The sequence below is a fragment of the Aspergillus neoniger genome (assembly GCF_003184625.1).
Source record: "Aspergillus neoniger CBS 115656 unplaced genomic scaffold BO87scaffold_73, whole genome shotgun sequence".
NCBI classification, from domain to species: domain Eukaryota; kingdom Fungi; phylum Ascomycota; class Eurotiomycetes; order Eurotiales; family Aspergillaceae; genus Aspergillus; species Aspergillus neoniger.
Genome location: NW_020291201.1, coordinates 1 through 25,413, shown reverse-complemented (window position 1 = coordinate 25,413; position 25,413 = coordinate 1). Strand labels below are relative to the sequence as shown.

At 46.4% G+C, this 25,413-nt stretch overlaps 10 protein-coding genes across 10 annotated transcripts; 4 read left to right on the top strand and 6 right to left on the bottom strand.

Annotated features, from left to right (window-relative positions):
- Positions 1-276: 276 nt before the first annotated feature.
- BO87DRAFT_452187 (gibberellin 20-oxidase) lies at positions 277-1,546 on the bottom strand. Its single transcript, XM_025628493.1, has 3 exons — positions 1,328-1,546; positions 1,088-1,255; positions 277-1,017 (listed from the first exon to the last, which is right to left on the bottom strand). The coding sequence occupies exons 1-3, from the start codon at positions 1,496-1,498 to the stop codon at positions 340-342; spliced, it is 1,017 nt and encodes a 338-aa protein (XP_025473855.1). The 5' UTR covers positions 1,499-1,546; the 3' UTR covers positions 277-339.
- A 697-nt stretch (positions 1,547-2,243) lies between these two features.
- BO87DRAFT_452181 (cytochrome P450) lies at positions 2,244-4,058 on the top strand (the record flags this gene model as incomplete). Its single annotated transcript, XM_025628492.1, has 3 exons — positions 2,244-2,581; positions 2,638-3,842; positions 3,898-4,058. The coding sequence occupies 3 exons, from the start codon at positions 2,244-2,246 to the stop codon at positions 4,032-4,034; spliced, it is 1,680 nt and encodes a 559-aa protein (XP_025473854.1). The 3' UTR covers positions 4,035-4,058.
- A 300-nt stretch (positions 4,059-4,358) lies between these two features.
- On the bottom strand, positions 4,359-5,550 carry BO87DRAFT_322353 (putative quinol monooxygenase; the record flags this gene model as incomplete). Its single annotated transcript, XM_025619971.1, has 4 exons — positions 4,359-4,949; positions 5,082-5,205; positions 5,268-5,392; positions 5,476-5,550. The coding sequence occupies 4 exons, from the start codon at positions 5,548-5,550 to the stop codon at positions 4,359-4,361; spliced, it is 915 nt and encodes a 304-aa protein (XP_025473853.1).
- Positions 5,551-7,172: 1,622 nt separating this feature from the next.
- BO87DRAFT_463847 (drug resistance protein) lies at positions 7,173-9,112 on the bottom strand. The gene is made up of 2 exons (XM_025629263.1): positions 8,843-9,112; positions 7,173-8,764 (listed from the first exon to the last, which is right to left on the bottom strand). Exons 1-2 carry the CDS (start codon positions 8,963-8,965, stop codon positions 7,307-7,309), a joined length of 1,581 nt encoding a protein of 526 aa, XP_025473852.1. The 5' UTR covers positions 8,966-9,112; the 3' UTR covers positions 7,173-7,306.
- Positions 9,113-9,507: 395 nt separating this feature from the next.
- On the top strand, positions 9,508-11,378 carry BO87DRAFT_346839 (agmatinase; the record flags this gene model as incomplete). The annotated part of the gene is made up of 5 exons (XM_025620915.1): positions 9,508-9,618; positions 9,711-9,837; positions 9,916-10,578; positions 10,661-10,806; positions 10,896-11,378. 5 exons carry the CDS (start codon positions 9,508-9,510, stop codon positions 11,079-11,081), a joined length of 1,233 nt encoding a protein of 410 aa, XP_025473851.1. The 3' UTR covers positions 11,082-11,378.
- Positions 11,379-11,471: 93 nt separating this feature from the next.
- Positions 11,472-13,689, bottom strand: BO87DRAFT_452167 (fungal specific transcription factor domain-containing protein; the record flags this gene model as incomplete). Its single annotated transcript, XM_025628491.1, has 4 exons — positions 11,472-12,018; positions 12,073-12,716; positions 12,815-13,498; positions 13,558-13,689. The coding sequence occupies 4 exons, from the start codon at positions 13,687-13,689 to the stop codon at positions 11,472-11,474; spliced, it is 2,007 nt and encodes a 668-aa protein (XP_025473850.1).
- A 2,174-nt stretch (positions 13,690-15,863) lies between these two features.
- On the bottom strand, positions 15,864-16,698 carry BO87DRAFT_402287 (uncharacterized protein; the record flags this gene model as incomplete). The annotated part of the gene is made up of 4 exons (XM_025625674.1): positions 15,864-16,040; positions 16,133-16,259; positions 16,291-16,378; positions 16,458-16,698. 4 exons carry the CDS (start codon positions 16,696-16,698, stop codon positions 15,864-15,866), a joined length of 633 nt encoding a protein of 210 aa, XP_025473849.1.
- A 1,539-nt stretch (positions 16,699-18,237) lies between these two features.
- BO87DRAFT_452164 (MFS general substrate transporter) lies at positions 18,238-19,630 on the top strand (the record flags this gene model as incomplete). The annotated part of the gene is made up of 4 exons (XM_025628490.1): positions 18,238-18,264; positions 18,339-18,597; positions 18,627-18,853; positions 18,920-19,630. 4 exons carry the CDS (start codon positions 18,238-18,240, stop codon positions 19,628-19,630), a joined length of 1,224 nt encoding a protein of 407 aa, XP_025473848.1.
- Positions 19,631-21,363: 1,733 nt separating this feature from the next.
- BO87DRAFT_322349 (uncharacterized protein) lies at positions 21,364-22,077 on the bottom strand (the record flags this gene model as incomplete). The annotated part of the gene is made up of 3 exons (XM_025619970.1): positions 21,364-21,580; positions 21,645-21,702; positions 21,798-22,077. The coding sequence occupies 3 exons, from the start codon at positions 22,075-22,077 to the stop codon at positions 21,364-21,366; spliced, it is 555 nt and encodes a 184-aa protein (XP_025473847.1).
- Positions 22,078-22,733: 656 nt separating this feature from the next.
- BO87DRAFT_322360 (GFA family protein) lies at positions 22,734-23,194 on the top strand (the record flags this gene model as incomplete). The annotated part of the gene is made up of 2 exons (XM_025619972.1): positions 22,734-22,805; positions 22,850-23,194. 2 exons carry the CDS (start codon positions 22,734-22,736, stop codon positions 23,192-23,194), a joined length of 417 nt encoding a protein of 138 aa, XP_025473846.1.
- Positions 23,195-25,413: the final 2,219 nt, after the last annotated feature.

Genomic DNA, 25,413 nt, shown 5'->3' with positions numbered 1-25,413 from the left:
ATCGCCAAATCAGTTATGTTGCGTTGGCTTCCTAAGAACATCCCATATTTCAGCACAGTAAGGAAGATATCCTTACGAGTACATTGTTGGTGAGGAGTGTCAGAGTATGACCGAAATCGTTGATGAAGATGCTGCTAGGACTGGGTACTTGATAATAAACTATACACTCTGGCCCTAAGACTTTTAAAAGTTCGCCCGCATCTTGAAACAAACATTGCAGAAAATTGAAACATGTAAATGACCTGCACAATCTATCCTTTGCGGTTTAGGGCCACACTCCCTTTCATTCGGGGTCTCTGTCTGTTGGCTCTCTCTCTTGCCACAAAAGGGCATTTCCATCTAACAGGCTCCGTAGATCTTTTCCAACTTGATCTGGTTCCACTCATACGCCGTCATATGGGGATACTTGGCCGGATTGGTCTCGGACACAAACTGCCCGAAGGGGTAGATGGAGTTATCGCGAGCCACTTTGGCAAAGTACGTAACGGACATGCGTTCCTTCAGCTGTCCTTCCTCTCGCTCCCGCGCGGAGATGGGCAGCGTCACTCGATGGCTGACCGACGTGAGGTAATCATTGGTTAGCCGCTGCAGGCTATCCCCAATATTGACGAGCATGACATGCTTGTTTTCGCACTCCACGGGGAAGTAGGTGCCCAAGTTGGACTGGTCCTCAACTTCCAGTCCTCCGACGGAGTCCTGGAAGAGCAGGGTGACTGTCCCAAAGTCCGTATGCTCAGATATGCGGCTCATGTGGCCGGATCGCAGATCACGGATATCAACTGCGGGATAATAATTCAAGCGCATTTCGCTGACATTGGGCATACAGTGCTTTCTAACCTCGAATGGCTGGTCTTTGGTGCTCAGGGCCATCTCCAGCGCCTTCAGAATGTTCAAATGAGCCACGTGAAGAAGCTCGTAGAAGATCTCGAAGAAAGAGCGGAAGCCTGGTGCCTCACTCTCATCCGGCCATATGTTGTCGTACATAGGGTCTTCGGGATTTCCGATGTCAAACGACTCCTTTTACCGAATCGGCGGGTCAGCAAACCAAGACGGATGAAAATTGTGGATGAAGATCTATACTACCTACCTTCACATCAAAGACCTCCTTGTGCTCCTTACAAACCCCTTTCTCAAAATCTTTGATCGCCGAGCTCTTCTCTTGACCGAGGCTCACCCATCCGCGGTTGGGGTTAGCACAGGGTGGATGAGGATACTTCTTCTTGATGTCTTGGGGCAGTTCGAAAAAGGAACGGTTCTTTTTTGCTCACGGTTCTATCAGTCCACCTCCTCTAGTGACTAACCCAAAGTAATCAAAGGACTTTCTTACCCATTCGAATGCCTTGTCGATGGCAGCATTAGGGACGCCGTGATTGATCAGCTTAACAAACCCCTGGCTCGCAAAGCATTGCAATAAGTCGCGAGAAAACTGGGCTCGTTCTTCCTCACTCCCGAGGAAGAACTTTGCCATGTCCAGCGTAACAACAGTTCCAGCAGCCATGATTTAGGTGGGTTATGGGTTGATGTTGAAGGTCTCGGAGAAATCGTGGGAAGTTGAGTTGGACATGTCCTCGAAGACTGGAATTTGGTCCACAACACGGGCATTTTAAGCATCGACTGTGTAGCGCAACAAACACATTGACTATGGGAGGTGAACTGACATCCTAGATCTCCACACACACAGCGTCGTAGGGTGCGTGGCTTTCGTAGTGGAACTGCATACCGCGGAAGCTTCCGACAGTCATCCTCTGGCTGAAGATGCGTTGTTTTTCTCGCTGGAATGTAAGAAGTCAGGATAGACATTTGGCTTTCCATTCCTGGTGTTTTGAACGCGCAACACTGACTTCGCCAGGGCTGATTGATCTTGCTTAATACCCTAGGGCTGATCAAAGCACCTCCTGACCAGAAACACATGTCAAAGCACAGCCACCTCCTCCCCCCATAAGCTGGGAGGTACCAAATGATCAGCAAAGCATTAGCATTACTTCAGCTAGCCGCAAAATGCTCGGGGGCGGCATATAGCCGACAGTACGTTGTACGACGATCTTGGTATGAATCTGCACCTCTCGGAGGCCTCCGAGAGGTGCTGCCGCTATAATATCGATGTCCGGTAGCTTGCGTGATGTCGTCTGCATATTCATTTGCCAACTTACTTCTTAATTCTGATCACAGCATATGGCAGTACAGTTTCACCATAACTAGCTAGTTCTCCCCTACATCCTACACCTGTTCGCACAATTATACCGATGGGAGCCAGTATCTTGCCCAGCGTCCCTGCGTGTGCAGGCATCGCCCTGGTGGCCTTGTTCCTGTACCATTTCATTATCTACCCTAGATTTCTTTCTCCACTGGCGAAGATCCCTAACGCTCACCCATTGGCTCCTTACACGTCCCTGTGGATCTTGTGGGCGAGGTATCGGATTCGTGAAAATAACACGGTTCTCCAAGCACATCAGCAGCATGGCGAGGCCGTCCGTTTGGCGCCGAACGAGGTCAGCATTAATTGTGTGAACGATGGCATCAAGACAGTGTACGGGAAGGGTTTCGAGAAGCCGCCATTCTATACCGTCTTCGTGAACTATGGGTACGTTGACTTGCTGTCCTAGTATCGTCGCGCTGCTAACTTATTTTTCTCCGCAGAGCGCTGAATATGTTCTCCTCCTTACACTCACCTGAACATGCGATGCGGAAGAAGCGTATCTCGAACATCTATTCCAAATCGTTTTTACAAGCCTCACCTGACGCGTCGGCCATAATCCAGGAGGTAGTGCAACGTCGCCTTCTCCCGCAGTTCGCCAACCATGCCAACGCCAAGAAGCCAATGGATATTTATCCCATTTACAAAGCAACCGCCATGGATCTGACTACTTCATACTTCTTCGGTCTGTCGGCCGGCACCCAGTTTGTAACTGACCTGACAGCTGCCGCCCGTTGGCAAAACCTGTATTTGGACGACCAACACCCGGTGTCGCTATTCTGGCTGCAGGAGTTGCCCGGTCTCACTGCATGGCTGGAGAAACTTGGAATCTCCCCTGTTCCCCGGGCACGACATCTTGCACATGATCAGATCGCTGCTTGGTGTCTCAGCATGAGTGATGGCGCAGAAATCATGCTAGCCAAAAAGGCAGGCGGGTCCACCTTGGAGCCGGGCCACCTTCCGGTAGTATACGAGAGACTCCGTCAGAGCACCGAGAAAGAGGGCGTGTCTACCACACCCAGTATCACCCAGAATCCCGTAATCGGCGACGATGTCTCTGCTGCCGGCATGAACGGAAATGCAGCACAGACTCTCCGGACACCGCGGTCCCCGCAACAATTGCAGGTTACCAGCGAGTTGCTAGATCAACTTATTGCTAACAATGGCACCGTGGCGACGACGCTGCTGTATGTGACGTGGCAGCTGTCGCAGAATTCGGTGGCATTGGCGCGTCTTCAGGATGAGTTGCGCAGCAAGCTGGGTCCCGAAGCCTTTGCATGGTCAGCCTCGAATGCGGGGGATGACACGCTGCCCAAGGCAAAGGATGTGGACGAGCTGCCTTACTTGAATGCAGTCATTATGGAGACCCTGCGACTGCACGCCCCGGTGGCCGGCAGTCAGCCACGTATTACGCCGGCGAATAACCAAACCACGCTGGGTCCCTATGAAAACATACCCGGAGGAGTACGCGTAAGTGCGGCTGCGTGGAGCCTGCACCGCAATCCCGCAGTATTCCCGCGCCCAGATGAATGGCATCCAGAGCGTTGGCTGTCAGGAACGCTGGAGGGCGCTGATAAGAAGGAGCGCTGGTTCTGGGCATTCTCCAGCGGGTCGCGCATGTGTATTGGGAGTAATTTGGCATTGTACTGTAAGTGTTATCCCTGCCTTTACCGCTGTTCCCTTGGCTAACTCTTCTGCTTTAGTGTTAAAATATGTGGTGGCAGCTATCTACGCCAACTTCCGCACACATATTGTGAATGACGAGGGAATTGAGCAGGAGGACGGCTTCATTTCGGGACCAAGGGGCAATCAGCTAACGGTTGCCTTTGAGAGCGTATAATACAACTGAGCAATGTGACCCTGGACTGTTTATTAGAATATGAAGCCTCAATCTGTTCCGATCCAGTATAATTTCAAGGCGTAGGAAGAAAAGTATGTGTGTATTCAATCTACCTGATCTCAAAAAGGATCGTTTCGTGGTTGGAAGAGGTGGTGGTCGGGGACCACGCAGGAAGAAGAGGCGAAGGATCAGCCAACCGTAGCTGGACTGAATACCTCAAAATAGGATGTCTGTCTAGAGTTGATGACGGTACCTATGAATTGCATAAATTAGGCCCATTGAAGCCATAGCGACATATCCCAAAGAAGTGCACAAGGAAACCATTTACTCAGAATTGACCCAAGCGCTCAACGAATCCGACCAGATCTCCAATTTGCCAATTCTACCCTGTGCATCGAACCTCCCAAACAAGAATACAAATGTCTCCACCCACTTCTTCCCAGTTGCGGTGCTTCCCACTGTGGAGGTCAGTTTGACCATGACAGCATCGTCACTTCCATTCGATGCTGAGACCAAGAACTGATCGGGCGGCGACGTCGGCTCTCGGTTGTCTGGCTCGAAGAACAGCGTCTCCCCAAGAACGTCGAAGTAGGCATCACAGGTGGTGTCTTCCTCAGACGACGGTGTAGATGAAGATCGTCTTCCAGTCCAGGACCTTCCCAGGTAGGGAAGTCGGGAACGCGCCCAGTCGGGGCCGTACTCGTAGATTTCAGGATTGCTAGTGAAGCGCGTGTCGAGGATGGTGGTAGGATGAGTACCATTAGCGAAGTCGGCGCAGAATGCTTCAACAACTGTGCGGATGTTCATGGCTGTGACTATGCTCTTTACAGAAAGTCCACTATTCGGTACTGAGATTGGAATATGAGATAGGAATGTAGAACGAAAATTGAGGGTAGCTAGTGTCCGGAGCTTTTTCTAAACGAGATTCAAAATTTATGGGAAGTGGGCGATAGTATTTATATCTATCTACCTCTATACTACTGCCGGAGACCCCCTCCGAACTATGCATGAGCGGCAGCCATTCACCTAGCTGCGCTCAAACCCCACCAATGGTTTCACACTCTTGATCAAGATGGGTTTGGCCATGAGCTCCTCAGCGCGAAAGGTAGCATGCATGGCTTGGAAGTCGGGTAGTTCAGCATGGAGATCATATGCCTCTTTGTTCACGTATCTAGTAATGTTAGCATGGGTGCGACCGGGTCACTCAATGTGAAGAGATGGAGAGAGTCCTACTTCTCGACCAAAACCAGCTCCTCTTGGCCGGTCTCCCGGTCAAAGTCCTTGTACAAGTGGAAGCTCAAAACCCCGGGTTCATTCTTCTTGACACATGCGGTGAGTTTGGTGAGGAGCTCAGCGACCTACGTTCAAGATTAAGTCAGTAAATCGGCAAGACATAGGGTACCGGACCAAATGCCGGCAGACACCGTGAGGAGTAACGCACTCGGTCCAACTTGCCCGGCTTAGGGGTAAGGACGGCGACAATGTCGCATTCTTCGCCACACTGAGTGTTGGTCATGGTGGTGGTAGATTTGCAAGGGATGGATAGATGGAAATTGTTTGTTTGGGAGGGAATTGTGTTGAGATGATGCTTTCCACATTTCAGACAATACTTTATAAGTGTTGATAGTTCGGTACCTCCGACTACGGAAAAGACCGAACTCCTTTCTCTGACTCCCTTGCAGTGGTTGATGAGAGGGTCAGCACTGTGTTCAAATTCGGCCCCACTCCGAGCCCTGCAGATACTAAGCAATTCAGTGTGGGGGGATGATCTTCGCCATCTGTGTCAGACCGAGATGTGCAGCACGGACACAGCATTCTTCACCGTGTCTCTTAGTCAGGGCAATCCCTTGCGGAGCGTGGTATGTTGAAAGCTGCACAAGTAGTATTCTTTAGTAACAGAAATTATAGCAAGTGGCAGTAGTACGTAAACTTTTGTTTTAATATATCATAATATTATGGTTTTTTGTATCTGCCGGGATTCGCGTCTATGCTTTCCCGTCCTCCCGCCCCGGTTGCCATCCGTGTTGTAAGCAGTAGGTACCCTAGAAAGAACATCCCTTGGGAGATGTATAATGTACGTCATTACAATATACATCATTATACGAATAGATTATACAAAAACTCAACTTGATGATGATAATATCATTGACTGTATACGTAACTACCCTACTTCATGACGGCACTTAAGAGTCGGGTGGAAAGGGCCTAAGGAGCAAACGTACAAGGTAAGTAATTATATATGGGAATTTTTGCGAATGAGCTGGAAGGCAGACGTTCTATCTCTAAAAGCGCACCAAAGGAGAGACCGCAACATACTTCACCTCAGCTTATATTCAGTTCTTTGTTGAACGTAGTACTGTTATATTCCGAGGTATTTCGACTTGAGTTCCGAGGCAGTAATTTAGTGTCTGGAGTATATAATATAAAGTGTGACAGAGTATTTCATGACATTAGCCGTTATGCTTATGTTCAAAAGAAAAATTACAAGCTTGGAGAAATATCTCTTGAGTGGTTGGTAAGGTTATTGTTCTCCTAAACTTCTTGAGTTTTCTAAGCTCTAATATACGAAGCATTGGACCTACCTGGCGGATACTGCTACAGGCTCCGAACATCTTGCCCGTGTATATATCACCGACTGCATAATGAACCAGGATAACTGTGGAAAGCAAGCCAACTGCCTGCAATGACCCAAGGAAGTAAGAATTATAGGTGATGTACAGTTTGAGTTAGACAATAAATAATGGATTCCAGGCTAGTATGAAACAGTTAAGCAGTTAGCTTAATAAAAACCATAGAAACATTTGCTGTCAGAATATAGCTGAAGTAGATATATATAATTCTGAGAGCGCATAATTATAAAAATACCACACTTATCAATGCATACTTTGGATGATAGTCCCATTCGATTGTATGTTTGTTTTGTTATAATATATATGTTGCTATATCACAGATACTTTCTTGTTGTTGGGTTTCTTAAATACTCATCTAATGAAGACACAACCACCTGGAGAATAGGGTTCTAATTTTCAGATTCCTATACGCACCGTACAAAAATGTATGCCAAGGTGTACCAAAGTTTGATAAAACCTTCCTAAGAGTGCGAGGTAGACAATATCTATATAAATACTCTAAGAGGAGGGTTTTCTTTCTTCCAAAACAAGACCTTTCCGTCAGGATCTAATACATAGAATGAATGTGCTCAGGGTGAAGTTATGATCGGCATATGCAAGTCAATCACAGCTGATAATGACAATGGACGAGGGCTGTCAAAGTTATTGCAGGTCATTCCCACCCCGTCCATTTACTCCAATGTCTGTCTCCTGCTTCGGCATCAACTCCGTGTCTCCTGAGCCTCCCGAGCCTGCCGAGCCTGCCGAGTCCCCCTCCTTCTCATCCACAGTCACTTCACTCTTGGCGGGCTTGATCTTCACAAATAGCACCATGATTATGAGTCCCAACCCGGCCAGCCCCACCGCCATCCAGAGTGCGGCCTGGTATCTCGCGCGCAAGTCTCCATGGACCTGCGCTGAGGTAAAATCACCCCACCCCAGCCAGAAACTGATGCCCAGGAATAGAACGCTGTTGGCGACGGCGGCGGCCAGCCCTTGTTGTCGCTCGGGAAGGGAGGTGGTCACAAAGATGTTGGTGACATTGTAGGTGACATCCATGCCCAAGGTGCCGCAGATCATGGCCGGGAACACATAAGGCCAGTAGCTAGCCCCGAGCGGCATGATGGCAAACAGCAGTGGTGCCATTAGCCATCCAATCCCGGAGATTACCAGAAGAACCGTACCCGGAAGAACATGCAGGAATAAGCCCCCAATCAAACTGAAGAAGATGCCACCCAGTGCGAAAGGTACAAAGTACGCCACCACGAGCAGCGGCGAGGCATGCATGATGTTCTCCATGTACTCCACACAGTACAGCAGCCAGATGCCAAACACGCCATAGAAACAGAACAGGCCGAGGAGGAGGGACGATAACTGGGGGATGCGGAAGAGACTAAGAGGAAGCAGCGGCTCCTTGGCCACCCAACCTTCGACGTACAGTGCAGCCAGCAGCAGGAAAAAGCCCACAATCAACGTGACATACACATAGGGAGTGCGCCAGCCGTCGGGTGCATGACCGCAATCGTTGATAGCAAAAAATATCAACACAAGACTGCAAAAGAAAAGACCGGCGCCAGCCCAATCGATGGACATGTCAGGATGCGGAGGCTTGCGGCGGATGCTGGCTGGGACAGAGAGCACAGCTGCAATCAGGGCAAGGAAGAGCAGCATTGTCCCGATCCAGAAGTACCAGCGCCAGTCAAGAAATTGCCCGGTCATGCCGGACACGAAAATCCCAGCAACAAAGCCGATGGGAGCGCAGGCGCCGTAGATGCTGAATACCAAGTTTTTCCGCCATCCCGGGCGGTAGGTAGTGCCCAAGAGCATGATCCCTGCCGAGAGAAAGGCAGCAGGGCCAAAGCCCTGTAGCGCTCGACAGAAATACATCATAAGGGCGTTCTTCGCGAAACCGGCCACAAGCGACCAGACCAGATGCCAGGCCAAGCCTCCCGCGAAGACTACAAACCCTCCATAGCGATCGGCCAGACGGCCGAAGAAGAGCAACGAGCCACCCGCCGTCAGGGCAAAAGCACTGGACGGCCAGCTAGATGAGGCTTCCGGAATGTCCAGTCCCTCGGCCAAAGAGGGCAACAGAACATTGAAACCGGAGATAAAGTATTCCTGATGAAGGTTAGCCCAGAGGTCCGCTCAAGACGGCTGTCTACACCGACTAGACAGGGGATATTGTAATGAGCTTACTGCCATAATTTGCGAGAGCACGAGGGAGAAGCAAAACCCAAGCTCCGATAGCAAATTGGGGAAGATGGTCGGCCTCATGCGACCAAGTCGCTCCAACTCGGCTTCCGAGTATATGTCGCCCATCCTAGCTAGGTGGTACGGGGGGTAACCCGTGAAAACGTAACAATAAGGAAAAGGCCGGGTTGTACAGCCACCGTGACCAAAGAGACTGACTTCGGGAGACTAGTTGCGAAGCATCGAAGAAGTCCAAAGAACCAAAGCAAACCGGAGATGGAGGAAGGATGGAGAAAGAGCAAGAGGTGGAAGGAGGAGAGCGCATTCACGAGGGCCAGCAAGCAAGGGAGGGTACCGGGAGTCGATTTGTAAACGGGACCCTCCTAGTGTCTCCGAAAGGTGCAGGAGGCAGATGCACACCCCGGGGGCCTCCGACCATTAATTGGTCGGTGGGCGATCTATGACGGCCCCGTGCATGCAAGGGCGTCATCGGGCGGGCCGAGTATGGAGGCCCTCGAGGCTGGAGACGCATTCGGAGAGGGCGAGGTATGTCGCTATAAATCAATTGGCCAAACCACCCAAACCCTACGCGTCCCTCCATCCCCACCTGTTCTCCAATTACAACCCTACACATTGTTGCTGTCACCCACCAAAATACCTTGGTCTCAATAATGCGTTACTCTCTGTGGTGCTCCATTTTTGGGAGTCTTGTTGGAGGCGCCTCCGCCACCCAAGCATCTCCAGCTCACGTGCAGGAGCTCAAGGAACGTTGGGGTGAAGATGTAAGTTGAAGGCCATTGAGGCACAAATCTAAGCAAAATTGTGATCGACGGAGATGAGCTTAATTTTGTTTATTAATCAAGCTTTTGTTTAGTGGGCATTTTCAGGCATTACTACTTTTGGCCACTTGGAGCATGTCCATTGTCTCACCAATCCCGACACGCCATTTGACATTGGGATTATTGGCACGCCATTCGACACGGCCGTGAGCTATCGACCTGGTAAATTCTGCCCTTGTTGTAGGATTCACTATTATTGATGAACACCGTCTGATATTATTTTTCCCCCCACACTAATAGGTGCGCGTATGGGCCCGCGTGCCATTCGCACCGCCTCTGCTCGCCATATCCCATCGCGCGCCTTTCATGCCGCAGCCCAAATCAATCCATATCAGTCATGGGCACGCGTGCTAGACTGCGGTGATATCCCCGTCACTCCCTTCGACAACGCCGTCGCCGTCCATCAAATGACCGAGGCCTACCGGGAGCTGGGCTCCCGGAGGACAACCACCGGGACGGGCAAGCCCAAGCTCATCACCCTCGGTGGAGATCATCTCGTGGCGCTTCCCGCCCTCCGAGCTCTTCGCGAACAGTACGGCGAGCCCGTGGCTCTCTTGCATTTCGATTCCCACCTTGACTCGCTGCATCCCGATCGGTACCCCTCAGCTTGGACTTCCATGCAATCTCAGTTTAACCACGGCTCTGTCTTCTGGAATGCCATGAAGGAGGGCCTAATCTCGAACTCCTCATCTCTACATGCCGGAATCAACACCCGTTTGAGTGGGAATTCCTTCCAGGACCTAGAAGACGACGACAAGCAGGGTTTCCTGCGCATTGCCGCCGACGAGGTTGACACGATTGGCGCCGCCGGCATCGTCGATCGCATTCATCAGCATATCCCGAAGGATCAGCCAGTCTACATGAGCATTGACATCGATGTATTGGATCCCGCGTTTGCCCCGGGTAGGTTTACCTTATCTGGCCCCTTCTCCTTCTCTCCTGAGTATGCCAGGCCGTTGATGGTTAATTTGCGCGATATTGATAGGAACGGGAGCTCCTGAGCCGGGTGGTTGGACCACGCGCGAGATGATCAAAATCTTGCGGGGTGTCATGGATCTCAACATTGTCGGAGCTGATATCGTCGAGGTGGCCCCGGCCTACGACACTCCAGGGGGTGAAACCGCATATTTGGTACGTTCCTTTCCCACTGAAAGCAGCAGTCATTCTGTCATGACCCCAGGCATGAACCTCCGTTATTAACTGACTGTATCACCTTGCAGGCGGCAAATTTGGCGTACGAACTGGTCACTGGCATGGTGGCCCGAGAACAGAAGTCCCAGGCGCCGGCGGGCGGGCAACAAGTGCCGGTAGGGATGATGCAAGAGCCGAACGAATATGAGGTGTGCTACCGCCTCAATCCCGGCGCTGAAAACGTCCTCAATGGGCTGTTGAAGCAAATCAGCTAGCCAGTTCATCATATGAGCCCGGTGTGAAGGGTTCCATCCTGTCGCCCTGCTGAGATCCGGAACGGGCCCGCGTCGCATCACAACCATGTTTACAGGGCACCTTCAGCCGACATCAGGTCCATCTATACAGCCTTTCCAAAAGCCATTGTTGCAACAACCGATGTCTCCTTGTCTTGCCATGGGTTTCAGTACAACGCATATTACTGGCGTATATGGTCAGCATGGTACGCAATAATTACGATTTTCGTTTCTCAGTTCGTCTATATAGATATGATGTAATAGACAAGGTGAACAATCATGCCTTATAGCCCTTTATTCCACATATCCGGGTTCAGGAATTGCGAAAATTACTGGATCTTCAACATTTCCGATAGAACTTAGGTACACCAATCACCGTGTCAGTCCCGGTAGCCGCAATGTATCATGTGGGGAGGACGCCACTAAACATGAGTCTATCTCATCCAGGTTGGAATCGATAGACTCAGGATAGCTCACAACGCCAACGAATGAGAAAGGGTCGCCACCAGCCTGACCCATGACTTCGGGACATAACGGAGCACCTGTCACAGACAGAATGGTGTCGAGGGATAGATTCATGACTGACTGGTCCTGGTCCCTCTGCTCTTGTCCGACACAGGACAACGGTAGTGAAGAAGCCCAATGTTGTCCAGAGTCCAATCGGGGTGACTTCCCAGCACCGTTCCAGAACACATTTTCACCTGAGAGCTGATCCCTGTGATACCCAATCAGATCGGACGGGGGCAAAACGAGTTTTATTAGTGCGATACTAAGGCGAAGGCTGTGACTGGATTCCCAGCAGGAGATGGTGTCGTAGAGAAACCTGATCCAGTCCCTGCGGTCCGGCGCATCTTGTGCCGCCAGCAGGATGTGCTTGGTGATGATAAAGAAAGGAAATAGACTATAACTTCCCTTCGGCCTAAACATGTCACTAAACTAGCAAAGATATGAAGGAGAACAGGGTGATTCTTACCAACTGCGCCGAGCATCGGAGAATAGTGTTCTGCCCGCGGGCGAGGGAGGGCACAGTTGGGACAGGGCATTTCGCGAGCTGGCCAGGACTTCATTGGGCGCATCGGGAAACATGCTGTGGGCGAGAACGACGGCACGTGTTGTGTAGTATTCATATAATAGCGCCCGCTGGGTCATAGTGTCCCATGCCCCCGGGACGATGTTACCAGAAAATTCGGACGAGGAAAAATGGGTTTCTTTCCAGCATTCTAATCGGTCTACCACGTCAGTAATGGCTTCCTGACGAGTCCGATTATTGTGGGTGTTCCCCGAGGCTAACAGGATCTGATACGCGCGTTCTTGAATTAGCGCCAGGCCAATCCTCGCCGATAGCCCTTCCACAGGGACACTGTGGAGCGACATATCTGGGGTTGGGGTGCTGCAATCAAAGCTCGGAAGCATGTAAGCCCGGCCAAGATTAAAAGCGATGGCTTTGTCCAGAATGAAGGTGGTCCAGAAAAGCAATCTCCGTTCCTCGGCTTCTTCAACATGCTCATCGCTTGACTGGCGCTCTCGGTGCAAACCCATTCTTTGCGCCATGGCACAACATCCATGAAAGGCTTCATCGGCCAGTAGAAGGTCTTCTGCCTGTAAAGCGATGATTGCCTGTCCGCTCCAGTTAGTTTGTTACAAACTTCCACGACCAGCCCCGATGACGTGTGGTTCAGGCTTCAGGCTACGTTCCCCCGACGGAAGTCACTCACAATGCATGCCAAAGCTTGAACATTGACGAGCGTGGTTGCTTGCAGCTGACCCTGCACCAACGACGCCCTGGCGGTGGCACAGAAATCGTTGCAATTTGCCTGCGCTAGGCCGTGATCACGGCTGTCGGAGCCATTATCCTTACTTTGCGTGTTGCTTTGTAGCATGAGGTACTGCAGGCACAGTTCCATACCACTTCCAGACACCCCCAGGGTACCAAGATAATACATTTGGATACGGGAACGCAGGATACTGGGGTGAAACAGGTGCTGTATATAGCTTCCCTGGGTAAGGTACCAGTCGGTTGCTTGCATCACGGCCTGCTGTGACAGCTGCAGGAGTCGGGTCGGTTCCGCGGAGGACGAGACCTTGAATAATTGGGGCCCAAGCAGGTTGCACAACTCCGATACCTGCTTCAACAGGGGGTCAAAATTACCGTTCTGGTCATGTCGCCTGGACCTCAATATTTGTAGAATCCCCAAACAATTGGCCATATTTGAGTAATGTCCGTAGAGAAACCGCTGACCATCTTCAAGTGTGAAGAGAACGCGACCTTGGGGATCGTTTTCTACCAAGGGGGGCGTCGACGTACGACGGGGCATTGGTCGGTCTGGCTGGTGGCAGCGTGGCTCGTTGACCAGCCGGTGCTCGATTATCTGCGTCAAGCGTTCCACGGAACTCTCTAGCTGGGCCAGTCGGTTACCAAAAGGGCTGATGGCCCCTTCATCACTAGAGTTGCTCGAACCAGGGGCAAAGACTTTTCGGTCTCTGGAGGTGTATTCGCAGGCGACACACGCTCGCCGGCAGGCTCCGCAACGCGGCCGCGCCCGGTCACATCGAATTTTTTTCCACCGACAGTGGTCGCAAGCCGGATCATGAGTTGAGAAATGTAGCGACGCGGGGCTCTAAAAGAAGACAGGTGTGAGTGTGGTGGGCAGTTGACCCGATACAAATGGGAGAACAAACCGAGGCACTTCCGGAGGACTCCATCGTTGCGGGTAATCACCGTGAACTACTATTGCATCGCAACGCCCCATTATAACGGATTGCTGATCATGAAAGGACCCATTGCGCAACACGCTCTGACCGATATTTTCCTGCTTTGGACTTCATGAGCTGAGGTTTCCTTGCAGCTCACCTTCACCTCCCAACAGAGAAGCTCAGTATGATGGCCTCCCAGTGGTTCCCACATTTTGAGTGGACACCTGCTGATGACGGGTAAGCATGCAAGGGGCCACTCAAAACTGTGGGGGGGTAATATTGCGAATAGCAGTTGATGTAAGCAGATGAAAAACCCATTATCCTGCATATACTAAGATCCACGTTGTGGCTGGCTGGCAATACCTGTGGCTGGCTGTCACCGCTTGTTGATTGTTTTATTGCTTATGCACCGGTAAGATGATCCCCGGAATATAATGAGATTCGAAGGAAGAAAGGAGAAAGGGATTAGATCTCGGTACCTTCTGCCCTGCTGTATGCTTTCTCACGTAGTCTAAATCTATTTTTATCTTAACTTGGAGAGTATGAAGACTAGCATTTTCAGATAATATAAGTGCAGTAGCCAATCGAAGGAAGGCCCAGAAGTAATATGTATTCTGAGCTGCTACAGCTAGAACTTTAGTGTAAACAGGCATCACGCCGTTGGTGTCGATGAACATTATGAATTTAAAATGCCCTACTATTATCCCTATTGCTGCTATTTGTCCTCTCTCAGGGTGGCCTTGGCCCTCCCTATTTTCTCACGTGATTTCATCACTAATGAGGACGCAGCTCACCTGGCCCACGCCGATTTCTCGACTGACCAGGCCAACCATCATGAGTCTGAGTCATCTCATCAGCCCTAGACCCCACTTCTAAAAAGGCGATACAGATCTATATTATATATAAAAAACATTCACAATTGCTATAGTAGTAGTGGTAGTAGTAAAACACTTGCTTTCGTCTGCCACATAATAAGACATAGGATGACTGAGGTCTTACAACAGAATTTATATATCATGGCTGCGAAAGCTACATATAATATGATATATTGAATTATAATACATGCTATTGATATCATAGCAGTACAAGATTGTATCTAGTCTGATTATTTATAACATAGGTATATACCTTCAGGTCGCTCTTATCGGTTATCTTTCTTAATGATGAATTCCAAAGCTTGGTCCAAATCAGCCGCTCTTTTAACTTACTAGTTATAGTTCTAATTTTATTAATATATTATGTGACTTGACAGTTAGGCTTCCCAGGAAAGTTAGGCTTCGGAGTCCTGTCCTTTTTATCCTGTATCTGTAGTTCAATGATTCAGATTAAGTACAGAAGTCATCTTTCTATGTTATTTTCTGTCTTTCCTGTGCTACTCTATACTAATAAGTGACTATTCTGTTTGCCTCTACCTCTCACTGGTCTAATACATTTTTATATTATATAACAGTTATCTGGAAGCCTGTATACCAAGCGCCTCAGCTCTTATTTGGCTTCTATGTCCGGGCCATTTCATTGTTTTCTTACCATGATATCCTATGGTTTGGAATCTAATCGGGCTGATGATTGGTTTATAGGAAGATGACTAAATATACTTCTTCTTAACTACTAGTTAGTTAACTACCTAGTTAACGTAAGATATTCTCAAGCGGATGTCGCTCAACTGGTATGATGGCAGTGGTGGACCTCATGTGTGGATTAAGATGATATATAATGAACTGTTTACTTTGGTTTTTCTATTTATCCTCTCTTTCTCCTATTTTTCTTCTCCACCTCATGTTAAAAATCTTCGAGAATAGCTACCATAAATTATATGCTGATGGCTTATGGATTGAGTACCATCATACCAATTGTTAAGTAGATAGGCTCAATCGTCCCCAATCGTCCCGGACTAGTAGTAAATTTATGTTTAGAAAACGTAAGTAAGTAAGACTTAACCTTCAATCATCCAGATTCAAGATATATTTACGGAGCGAGCGTATAAGAGTCAAAGACAGGCAAACAGGTTCTCCATCACTAGCGGAAGGCGTAGAGGGAAAGTAATTCATAGAGTCCCTCCCATCATTATACTTAAAACGTGGAGACACCAATAGCAGCATTCAACTGCGGAGCTTCAGCCTCTTCGCGAGCTTTTTCTCTGCCTTTGGTCTCGACAGGTAGCTGTATCGCAAGAAGGTTTTCAGGTTCACCTCCGACCTCCTGGAAGTCACGATGAACAGTAATCTTCTCACACTGAATATAGATACCCTTATGACCTTGTCAGTACGAAAAGTAACATGACGTCAGTGTAGTCCCGGAAGTTCGAGATTGTTATTGAGATAATATTCATTTTCAGTAACAGCGGAGAGATTGCGCTGGTCTCCCTTCCACTTAACTACCATGATGGACTTGACCAAGTCTGGTCCAGATGGAATGAAAGTCTCAACTAAATCCTGTACATCCCAGGTCTGTCCAGCAAATGCTTCGCTGGGAAAGTCGCGGGTAGTAAAGCAGCCACTCAGTCCTTTCTTCGAAGCTGATATTATGGAAACTGGAAAAGGTTGCACCACTACTGAAGCGATATTTCTGTTGGTATTTGTAACCATCTATTTATTATCCTATCAGTCAATATCACTCTTAGACTTTTCCATAGCAGCTGATCAGGTCTGAATGGATATGGTTTACCAAGTAGAGTGGAGGGTTTAAACAAGTCTGTGGCTCCTTCTTTGTACTCAGAGTACGATAGATAACCTATAATAAGGTGCACAGCCAATATTTCCGGGTCAAAGTTGAGATTATGGTTGAGCTGAGAGGTCAGAAGACCATTGTTAGCTTTTCTAATTCTAAAACCTTGGTATTCAATATCATTGATGATTATCTTGGTATTATGCTTGACTTTGTTTAATATGGACTTGTCGAACTCCATCATAATAGTTTTGGAGTAGTTCAGGGAGAAGAAATAGTTCAAGATCTGAAAATAGTAGACAAATTATCTAATGGATTGGGTTGGATTTCTATGAATATAGTACCTCACTAAAAAAATGAGATGTTGAATGAATTTATTCCTTTACTTCCCAGTATCCTTCGGACTCTTAGATATCGCGGTAAAGCATTAACATTACCAGTGATATAAAGATCTGTATTCTGGGGCTTCAAGCACTTAATTATGCCATTGCTCATTGGCCGCTCTGATAGCCCTGATATCAGCGCTATTATTACCCCGCATGCTTCAAAATTTGAGGGGATTATATCCTTGTTGTTACGAGTCAATTAAGATGAGGACAGATGTCTCGCTGTTATTTAATAAAAGAATAAAGTCTTAGAAGAGAAGAGAAAGGAGGAAAACTATAAGGATATGAATTGGGCCTTTTATAAGCATCCAGCCACAAGCATCTTTCCCATTTCAGAACCTGCGAAGCATCCAAATAAACAAGGCTAACCAGCAGTTGCTTCTCTGAACGGCTTTGAATATTTTTAATCATGAAATTAGACAAGATAATATAATACTTGTCAGGATAGCATATCAGCTTCTTTCCTGCAGTGCCGCTTCCTTAGCTTACATGAGCTGATATATTATCATGACAAGGATATGATTTCCTTAAAGTTGCAAGCCACCCCTGAGATCAGGGCTGTTAGAGTGGCTAATAAGTAACAGTATAGTTAATTACTTAAAGCCCCAAAAGTACAGACCACGCCACTGGTAATTTTGAAGCTTTGCCGCGATATCCGAGAATCCGAAGGATACTGAAAAGTGAACAAAATACTAAATTTGGATACCTTACTTTTGGAATTATTAGAAATCTTTAAACACTTCCAGAGCGTTGGAAGACTAGTGGATAGATAACATGGCCTGGATTATTAGTCACAGAATACACTAATGTCAATCATGGATCTGTCAGACAGTAAGCCTGAACTGAATTTACCGGTAGAGATCTATATAGTAGCCAGGACAACTATATTAAATAATATACTAAACCGCCTACTCTCGAGTCCTGCTCCTGTCTACTGACTGCGCTGTATCAATCCTTTCTCTAAATAATATAGCGCGTGTCCTCTGCTGATCGGAACAGCTTTGTTCCGACAGCGTTCTATTAGTACTTTTGAGTGAGTCAGTAAGAGTTATTCCCTAATCTACTTAATGCCTGAGTTATCCCTACTTTACTGTCCAGCTTTCCATTCTGTTTGCGATGAATGTAGTATGATTATTAAAATCAGATATACAAAAATCCCTCCAATATGTCCGTCCACAGTGATAATAAGGAATCACTATACCTACCCAAGATAGATGAGGCACACGAACAGATTTAGATAGCTGAACAGCTATATACCATCTTTAATTTACAAGCGAAAAAAAAGGATTATTGCCGCAGTTACTGTGATTACATGCTTTTCTCCGCTCACCAGTAATATTTATTATCCTGCTTTGAATACCTTGGCAACTGATCTCTATATATTTTTGTTGTTGATGAATCTGATCTTTACCTTGTATATGGTAGGTAAGCTCCACATAAGAGAAACTGTATATTGCAATACTGATTAATGTAACTTAAAACTAGAAGTATCTAGATTATTCAAGCTATCTCACCCACGATTATTGTAATGTTCTCTGATGTCACTGGCCAACGGCCTGCATACTTTTTTTGCTTTATAGTATTCATAGCAGCTAATATTGGCCTCGCGCTGCAAAGTAATTACATTGTGCTTTTAATCTTCTATTATCTCCAGAGTGCAGGTAGTTCAGCAACAGGGGCATTAGTGAACATGGTGATTACAGACACTGTAACTTCAGCCGAAAGAGGTAGTTATATTAGATATATATTTTCTAGTAAGTGGCAAACTTAAGTTTTCTCTTAGTTTCCTCTCTAAGTTTATTTGTAAGTGTATTTGTCGGCCAACCGGTCAGTCCTGTTCTTGGAGGAATTCTGGTATACACTGTTAGCTGGCAGTGGATATTCTGGTTCTTGGCTATCTTTTCAGGTCCCTTTTTTATCATTTTTGTTTTGTTTAACTCTGAGACATGTAGGAAGATTGTGGGAAACGGGTTGTTTGCTTTGCCTCTATCAAGGATCTTCCCACAGCCCGTGTTCTCTTCCTCTAGAACCAGCTCCGCTCCACTTACCCCCAGAGACAGTACCAGAAAAGAATAGGGTGCCAACTTCTCTATTCTGCTCCTTTCTCTGAAGATTTATTTATTAAAGGAGGAAGGAGCAATCCTTCTTTACAGCGGACTTATTTTTGCGAGCCTGGCAGCTGTGGCTGCAGCTCTATCCTCCCATTTATCCGCGCAGTTCAAATTGAATGAACTTCAAATCGGCCTTTGCTGTATTCCTATGGGAGTCGGAAGCTGCGGCGCTGTGGCGGTTATGGAAAAGCTGGTCAACTTTAACTACCATCGGCATGCGCGCCTGAAAGGAATCATCACAGACAGCCATAACGACACTGACCTGCATGGGTTTCCAATAGAAGCTGCAAGATTGCAAGTCGCATTGCCTGTTCTATATCTTAATTGTACTTTGCTAGTTTGTTATGGGTGGATCTTGCAGAAAGCCCACAGCCTGGGAGCGACTTTGACGTTCCTCTTCTTTCTGAGCTTCACGGCGACAGCGACGTTTGGTGTGCTCAGTACTCTTCTCATTGATCTTTTGTCTGACAAGCCCGGAGCAGCAGGCGCAGCAAACAACCTTACGAGATGCTTACTTGGGGCTGGAAGTGCTGCTTTTATTCTACCCCTAATACAGAGGACTGGAGTTGGGTGGGCTTATACGGTGATAGCTGGCCTCCTAACTATATTGAGCCCCATTGTGTGGGTGATATTAATCTATGGGCAGCAGTGGAGGAGGGCAAGCCAAAATAGTTGAAATTGGAATCTATTAGGGAAAATGCAGGTATTGGTTACGCCACAAAATCTGGTTCTAGACTTCGATAATTACTCAGGTGGTATTTTTTCTATAAAAAATACAAAGCTTAATATATATGCTAATACTATGTTTATCTATAATATTATTTTTTTTTAATATATTTAGTCCTCTCGCCTTTCCTTACAGCCAGTAAAATAAAGAAAGAAAAAGATTACAAAAAATAAGAAGAAAAAATGATTTATTATTATATTTTAACTAATATCATTCTGCTGAGTTAATAGATAATAAAATAGATAATAATTATCATAATACAGCAAGCTTTCATACCACCAAGATTCTCTATTTTCTTAATATATCTTTTTTATCATCTTATCTCTCCGTGCAGCTGGTAAGGTAGAATATAAAAAAAATAATATATAAAAAAAGAAAAAATCATCTGATTATTATATTTTAACCTCCACAATTCCCATAGAAAATAAATAATATAGCAGGTAGAAGCACTCCAACAGTACAGATAATAAAGTAGGTAGAAATATCTTTATAGTACTGGAAGTCCTTACACTGCAGGAGTTCTCTAGTTTTTTTAATATATTTTGTCCTCTCGCCTCTCTGTATAGCAGAGACTATAAAAGAAAGAAAAAAGAGAGAGAATAATCCTATCCTTATCTTTAAATCTCCGCGATTTCTGCAAGAAATAAATAGTAGAGCAGGTAGTAGTGTTGGATTCAGGTCGGGTTGTTGGGTCGGGTTGTCGGGTCGGGTCAGGTTCTTGGGTACCTGGTGTTCAAGAAAATTCTTGACCTGATCTACGGGCTGGGTTTTAATTAGCTAACCTGATCTATTAAGAACTTAAATCAGATTCCAATTAGCTGATCTAATCCGCAGAGCAGGTTAAGATTTTTTAATCTGATTTATTAAGATTTGGATCATGTTTATTAGATTAAAATCCTAATTTAACCTGATAATCTGATCTGACCTATTCTAAGAAGTATGTGTAAGCTAGCAAGGAGGTGTAACGGAGCCAATAGCTAGCATTTCTGAGACTCTGCAGATCAGGAGAGTGAGGGTTTCTGGACATGCGCACATATTATGGTGTCTATTGTAACAACAAATATAGAATAGTTGGTAACATGGCAAGCAAGCCATTTGCAGCAGGAAAACTCAAGGTATTGAACATCTCACCCTTGGACTGCTTTATTGCATGATAATCATCGAGTGAGTGCAATTATAAACATCATGACGGGCACCACTCTCCATTTCCCGGCCTAGTGCGCAACCGCTAATGAGCGAGCCTGGTATATTCCCCTACTGCTGGCCGTTCCATGTTTCAGTTGGTAATCCCTGTTGAAGCGGCAGTTACATGTACCCCATTGGTAAGCTGATACTGAAGTAGACACCCAGAAAGGCATTGAAGAGAACTAGTTACAATTCTTTATGAACGGCACGGCTTTGTTTGACCTAATGACATTGGATATCATGACCAGTACTGTAGACCAAAGAGAGATCTCTTTTTCTGCCTACAGGTCTAGCTTGGTTTCAAGGCCCACCATTGAAGCAATTCTTCTAGCCCCCAGTGTCACTTGCTCCTGATTGAGGGGCGAGTTCTCAACATTAATCGACCATTTATGACTGTTACTAATTGTATCGAGCTGTCAGTCCGAGACAATTTGTTTGCTTGCACCACGGGAACTAAACCGCCATTCTCACAGACGTACAACGCTGCTCGTGTTCTTCTACTCTGTTTCTACTACCTCAGGAATGCCCAATCGCCCTCTGAGATATTCCTCGTAGAATGTCGGTATCTTGGCATAATAAAGGTTTGTGATCGGCTTGGTAAGCTCCCATAAACCTCGAGCTGCGGCTACATGCGGTGACAGATGAAGATGTTCCCAAAACGTCCGGCGCCCCTTCTTCCTTTCTACAGTAAACTCCTTTTCTCCATCTTCCAAACTACATTTGCGAACAATCTCCGCCTTGGATCTTGTCACCTTCTTATAAATGGCCGCCATCTCACAGCAGCGTAAGCTCGCCGGACCGGACGCGGAAGATGCCGCCATTACCTGCCTGGACACCTTTATTCTTGCATAAGTTTGAACAGTATATGCGGCAGCGTCAGCCATTGTAGTCCAGTAAATCTATCTACCATCTATACCACCTCAAATCTAACATCGAATCTGTCTGTCCTCGTCGAGACGCATAGTCCATTCCGCGAACGTGCCATTGATGAAATGCGCAGGTCTTATCGTGCTGGTCATCGCCGCCTGGTCCACAAACGCAAGATTGGGGTCGTAAAGCTGAAAGTCGCCGTAAGAGATATTTGTCCAGTCCTGAGTCCAAGACGCAGCAAGGAAAACCTTGACCTTCGCAGCCTCGGCTGTGCAAAATTGAACGGAGACCACCCTCGAGGTAGAGCTCAGGATCGGTTGTGTAAGCGCATGCAATCGCATCGCACCCTTACGACCGCGGTACATAGTGCAGAGGTGTCATTATATGATGTGCTTTGAGAAATGTTTCAAGCGCCTCCGAATTCGGGGTATCAGCTTTATAATCCTCAAAAAAACATTCCACGAGCCAACGCCTCGCTGGGGAGGCGTTGACCGAATTCGCCTGTGGCCCTGGCTATGAGATGGAGCATCTTGTAGTATAGTCCGACATATTTGGCTTCTAAAGATCAGGTGACATTGCAGCATGCAGACGAGATCTTAGAGCATGTGAAATAGTTAAAGTAATAGGAAGGATAACATGGGTGACAATCAGTGTGAGTGAGAAAATTGGAGGCGGAACGGCTTCGTATAGCAAATCACTGGTAAACTCGTATTCGTGACTGGACATAGGCTTGAACGATATTGGCTAAGGATGTAGATTGGTGGGTGCTTTGAGGAACCATGTAACGAACTCGGAAAGCTAGCCTAAATTGACAACAAAGTGACGAGTGCCCAGGACCAACAAAGTGGAGGCACCCTCATGCTCCCCAGTATCAAAAACGATATTTTAATAATGAGGTCTTATAAATAGCTGGCTGAACCGAAATCAATCCCATTCAACACTTCATGTTATCAGGTTCAGAAGTCTCAATTCAGACTACACTTGAGGTACTTTAAAGATGACTACGACTACCGGAAGCTGCCTATGCAACGCATGTACCTATTCCTACACTGGCGAGCCGACGCTTAAAGTGCGTTCTTCTTCTCCATCTAGAGTCGCTAGCTAATACTTTAGGCTATTTGTCACTGCGCCTCTTGTCACAAAATATCCGGCAGTAGTAACACACTTAACTATACTGTGCCAGAAAAGGCATTCAGCGTTGCGAAAGGAAGTCCAAAATCGTTCTCTACGTCCCACGAGTCTGGGATGACACTTACAGTATTCTTCTGTCCCAATTGCGGAAGCACGCTGTGGAAGGAGGCTACGGCCGAAAATTTCAAGGGGCTGAAAGTGGTGCAGGCGGGCACGTTGGCCGACGCATCGAAATTGGATGAGGGGGTCGATGTAGAATTTTATACTTCAACGAGGGCGCCGTGGCTTATGCCGCAGAAAGACGTTGCGCAGCGAACTGAATTCTAGGCGAGCGGAGTCTAGCTATGGAGGTCAGTCGCTTGAACGTGATTTTGCCAGCCATTGGAGGCAATGTAGCAAGATTCACATTCATGCTTTCTGGATTGCTTTAGCTGCCAGGTTCCTTCAAAAGTGAGTTAGCTATCGAGGTGGAAGCGATTAGGGGAGACCTTTCCAGTCCATTCATGTTGATATATTTGAAATAGTCCCAAAACACTTTCACGATGCATATCTTTAGTTGATTTCTGGACTTTAATATGAGGTTGCGATATGTATCAGGTCTTTCTTTACAACCTACTTGGTGAACCATAATCCCGGCCTGTGTATTTCATGTGTCGCAAGCACTATATCCCCGTACCACCTCAAAATGAACACAAGCTGCATACATGCACCCAGTTTGAGTTTAATTGGAAGATTAGGCTGGAAATTCCCCTGTGCGAACTTTAACAGAAGAGAGTACCTGAAACTTGACTCCTCCGTAGCTTCAGGTTCTTCCACGGTCCGAAATTTGAGATGGCTCACTAGGATTCGAATTGTTTGAAACATCACTGCTGGAATGGTGAAGCAAAGATCGCCTTCACCGAGCCCAAATTTCTCCAGCCAGTCATTCGACTTGTATGTACGCGCGACGATATGAAGCGATGGTATGGATTGAATACGAATATTGAAGTTCGTGAAGATATAGATTTTCGCAAAGGTCAACGTCATCCGCGAGACTTTCTAGCCGGAGGTTTGAGGAAGGAATACAATAATTCTACATTTTCGCAGTTCCCAGTCTTGTGTGATTGAAGTACATTGGTCACCTAATGCATTGGATTGAGAAGATTGTCTAGTGCTGTCTTTTTATCAGGAGCAAAGGTATGTTATACCACTCTGTTGAGAGTTAGATACAGGCGTTCTTGAAGTGTGACGGACACCTGTGCCTGGAATTGTATCTCAATCCACGTTCCAAGCCAGTAGCCGACGGTGAAAGCGCACGAGTAACAACCATACTAAAAGGAATAAAAAGTGTGCAGCGCCGGCCTGGCAGTGCTGTGGCGTCTAGAAATTAGATGTTTATTGATTCCTCAGGAAAGCGCAACCTAGCTGCGTCTATGACAAGCCGGACAGATAAGCTCATAATACAGTAGCATATTACGGGGCACTTTATCCTTGAAGTATATGTGGAAAGCTTTGACCAGTCTCCTGATATAGGGCCTTCTTTATGGGCCCATCCGTGCTGAGGTTATGGGCTTGGAGGATCGACAACCTATGCCTTAGAACTGGGTCTTCTAGTAGGGAAATATTCACAACGAGACAACAGTCAAACAATGTCCGATTAATTTCAAACTACACCAGAGGGGTAATGACATTGCAGTGTAATACTATTAGGGTGCGGGAACCCTAAATCTTTTAATCTACTCTGATTAGTCAGATTTCTGGAAAAGAAGGATATAATACTATTATATTCCTGACTACAATACTATTATATTTTAAAAAGATTTTCTATTAAAATTTTGATATATTTAAACTATACCATTTATTTAGTATTCTTTTAATTCTCAGTAGTATTGCTATATTAGTAGAGTAGATAATTATATTTAAATTTAGTAAGTTAGCAGAGAGAAATATTTTTATTAAAATAATCTCTGGGAGCTCTTCCTGACCGGAGCTAGAATCAAGACTTAGCTCTGGTTGAAAAGGGCTATTTAGAGTATAAATCTATGAGTTAGAGTAAAATCCATGAGTTAAAGCAAAACCTGTGAGTTATAGTAAAATCTATACTAGAGGGGTAATGATATTGCAGTATAATACTATTAGAATATAAAAATCTTAAATACTTTAATCTACTTTAATTAGTCAGATTTCTAGTAAAGAAGAGTACAATACTATTATATTCTTGATTATAATGCTACACCAGAGGGGTAATGACATTGCAGTGCAATGCTATTAGGGTGCGGGAACCCCAAATACTTTAATCCACTCTGATTGGTCAGATTTCTGGCAAAGGGGGGTGCAATGCTATTATATTCCTGACTGCAATGCTATTATATTTTAGGAAGATTTTCTGTTAAAATTCTAATATGTTTGAACTGTGCCATTTATTTAGTATCCTTTTAATTTTCAGCAGTATTACTATACTGGTAGAGTAGATAATTATATTTAAATTTAGTAAGTTAGTAAAGAAAAATATTTTTGTTGGGGTGATCTCCGGGAGCCCTTCCCGACCGGAGCCAGAATCCTTGGCT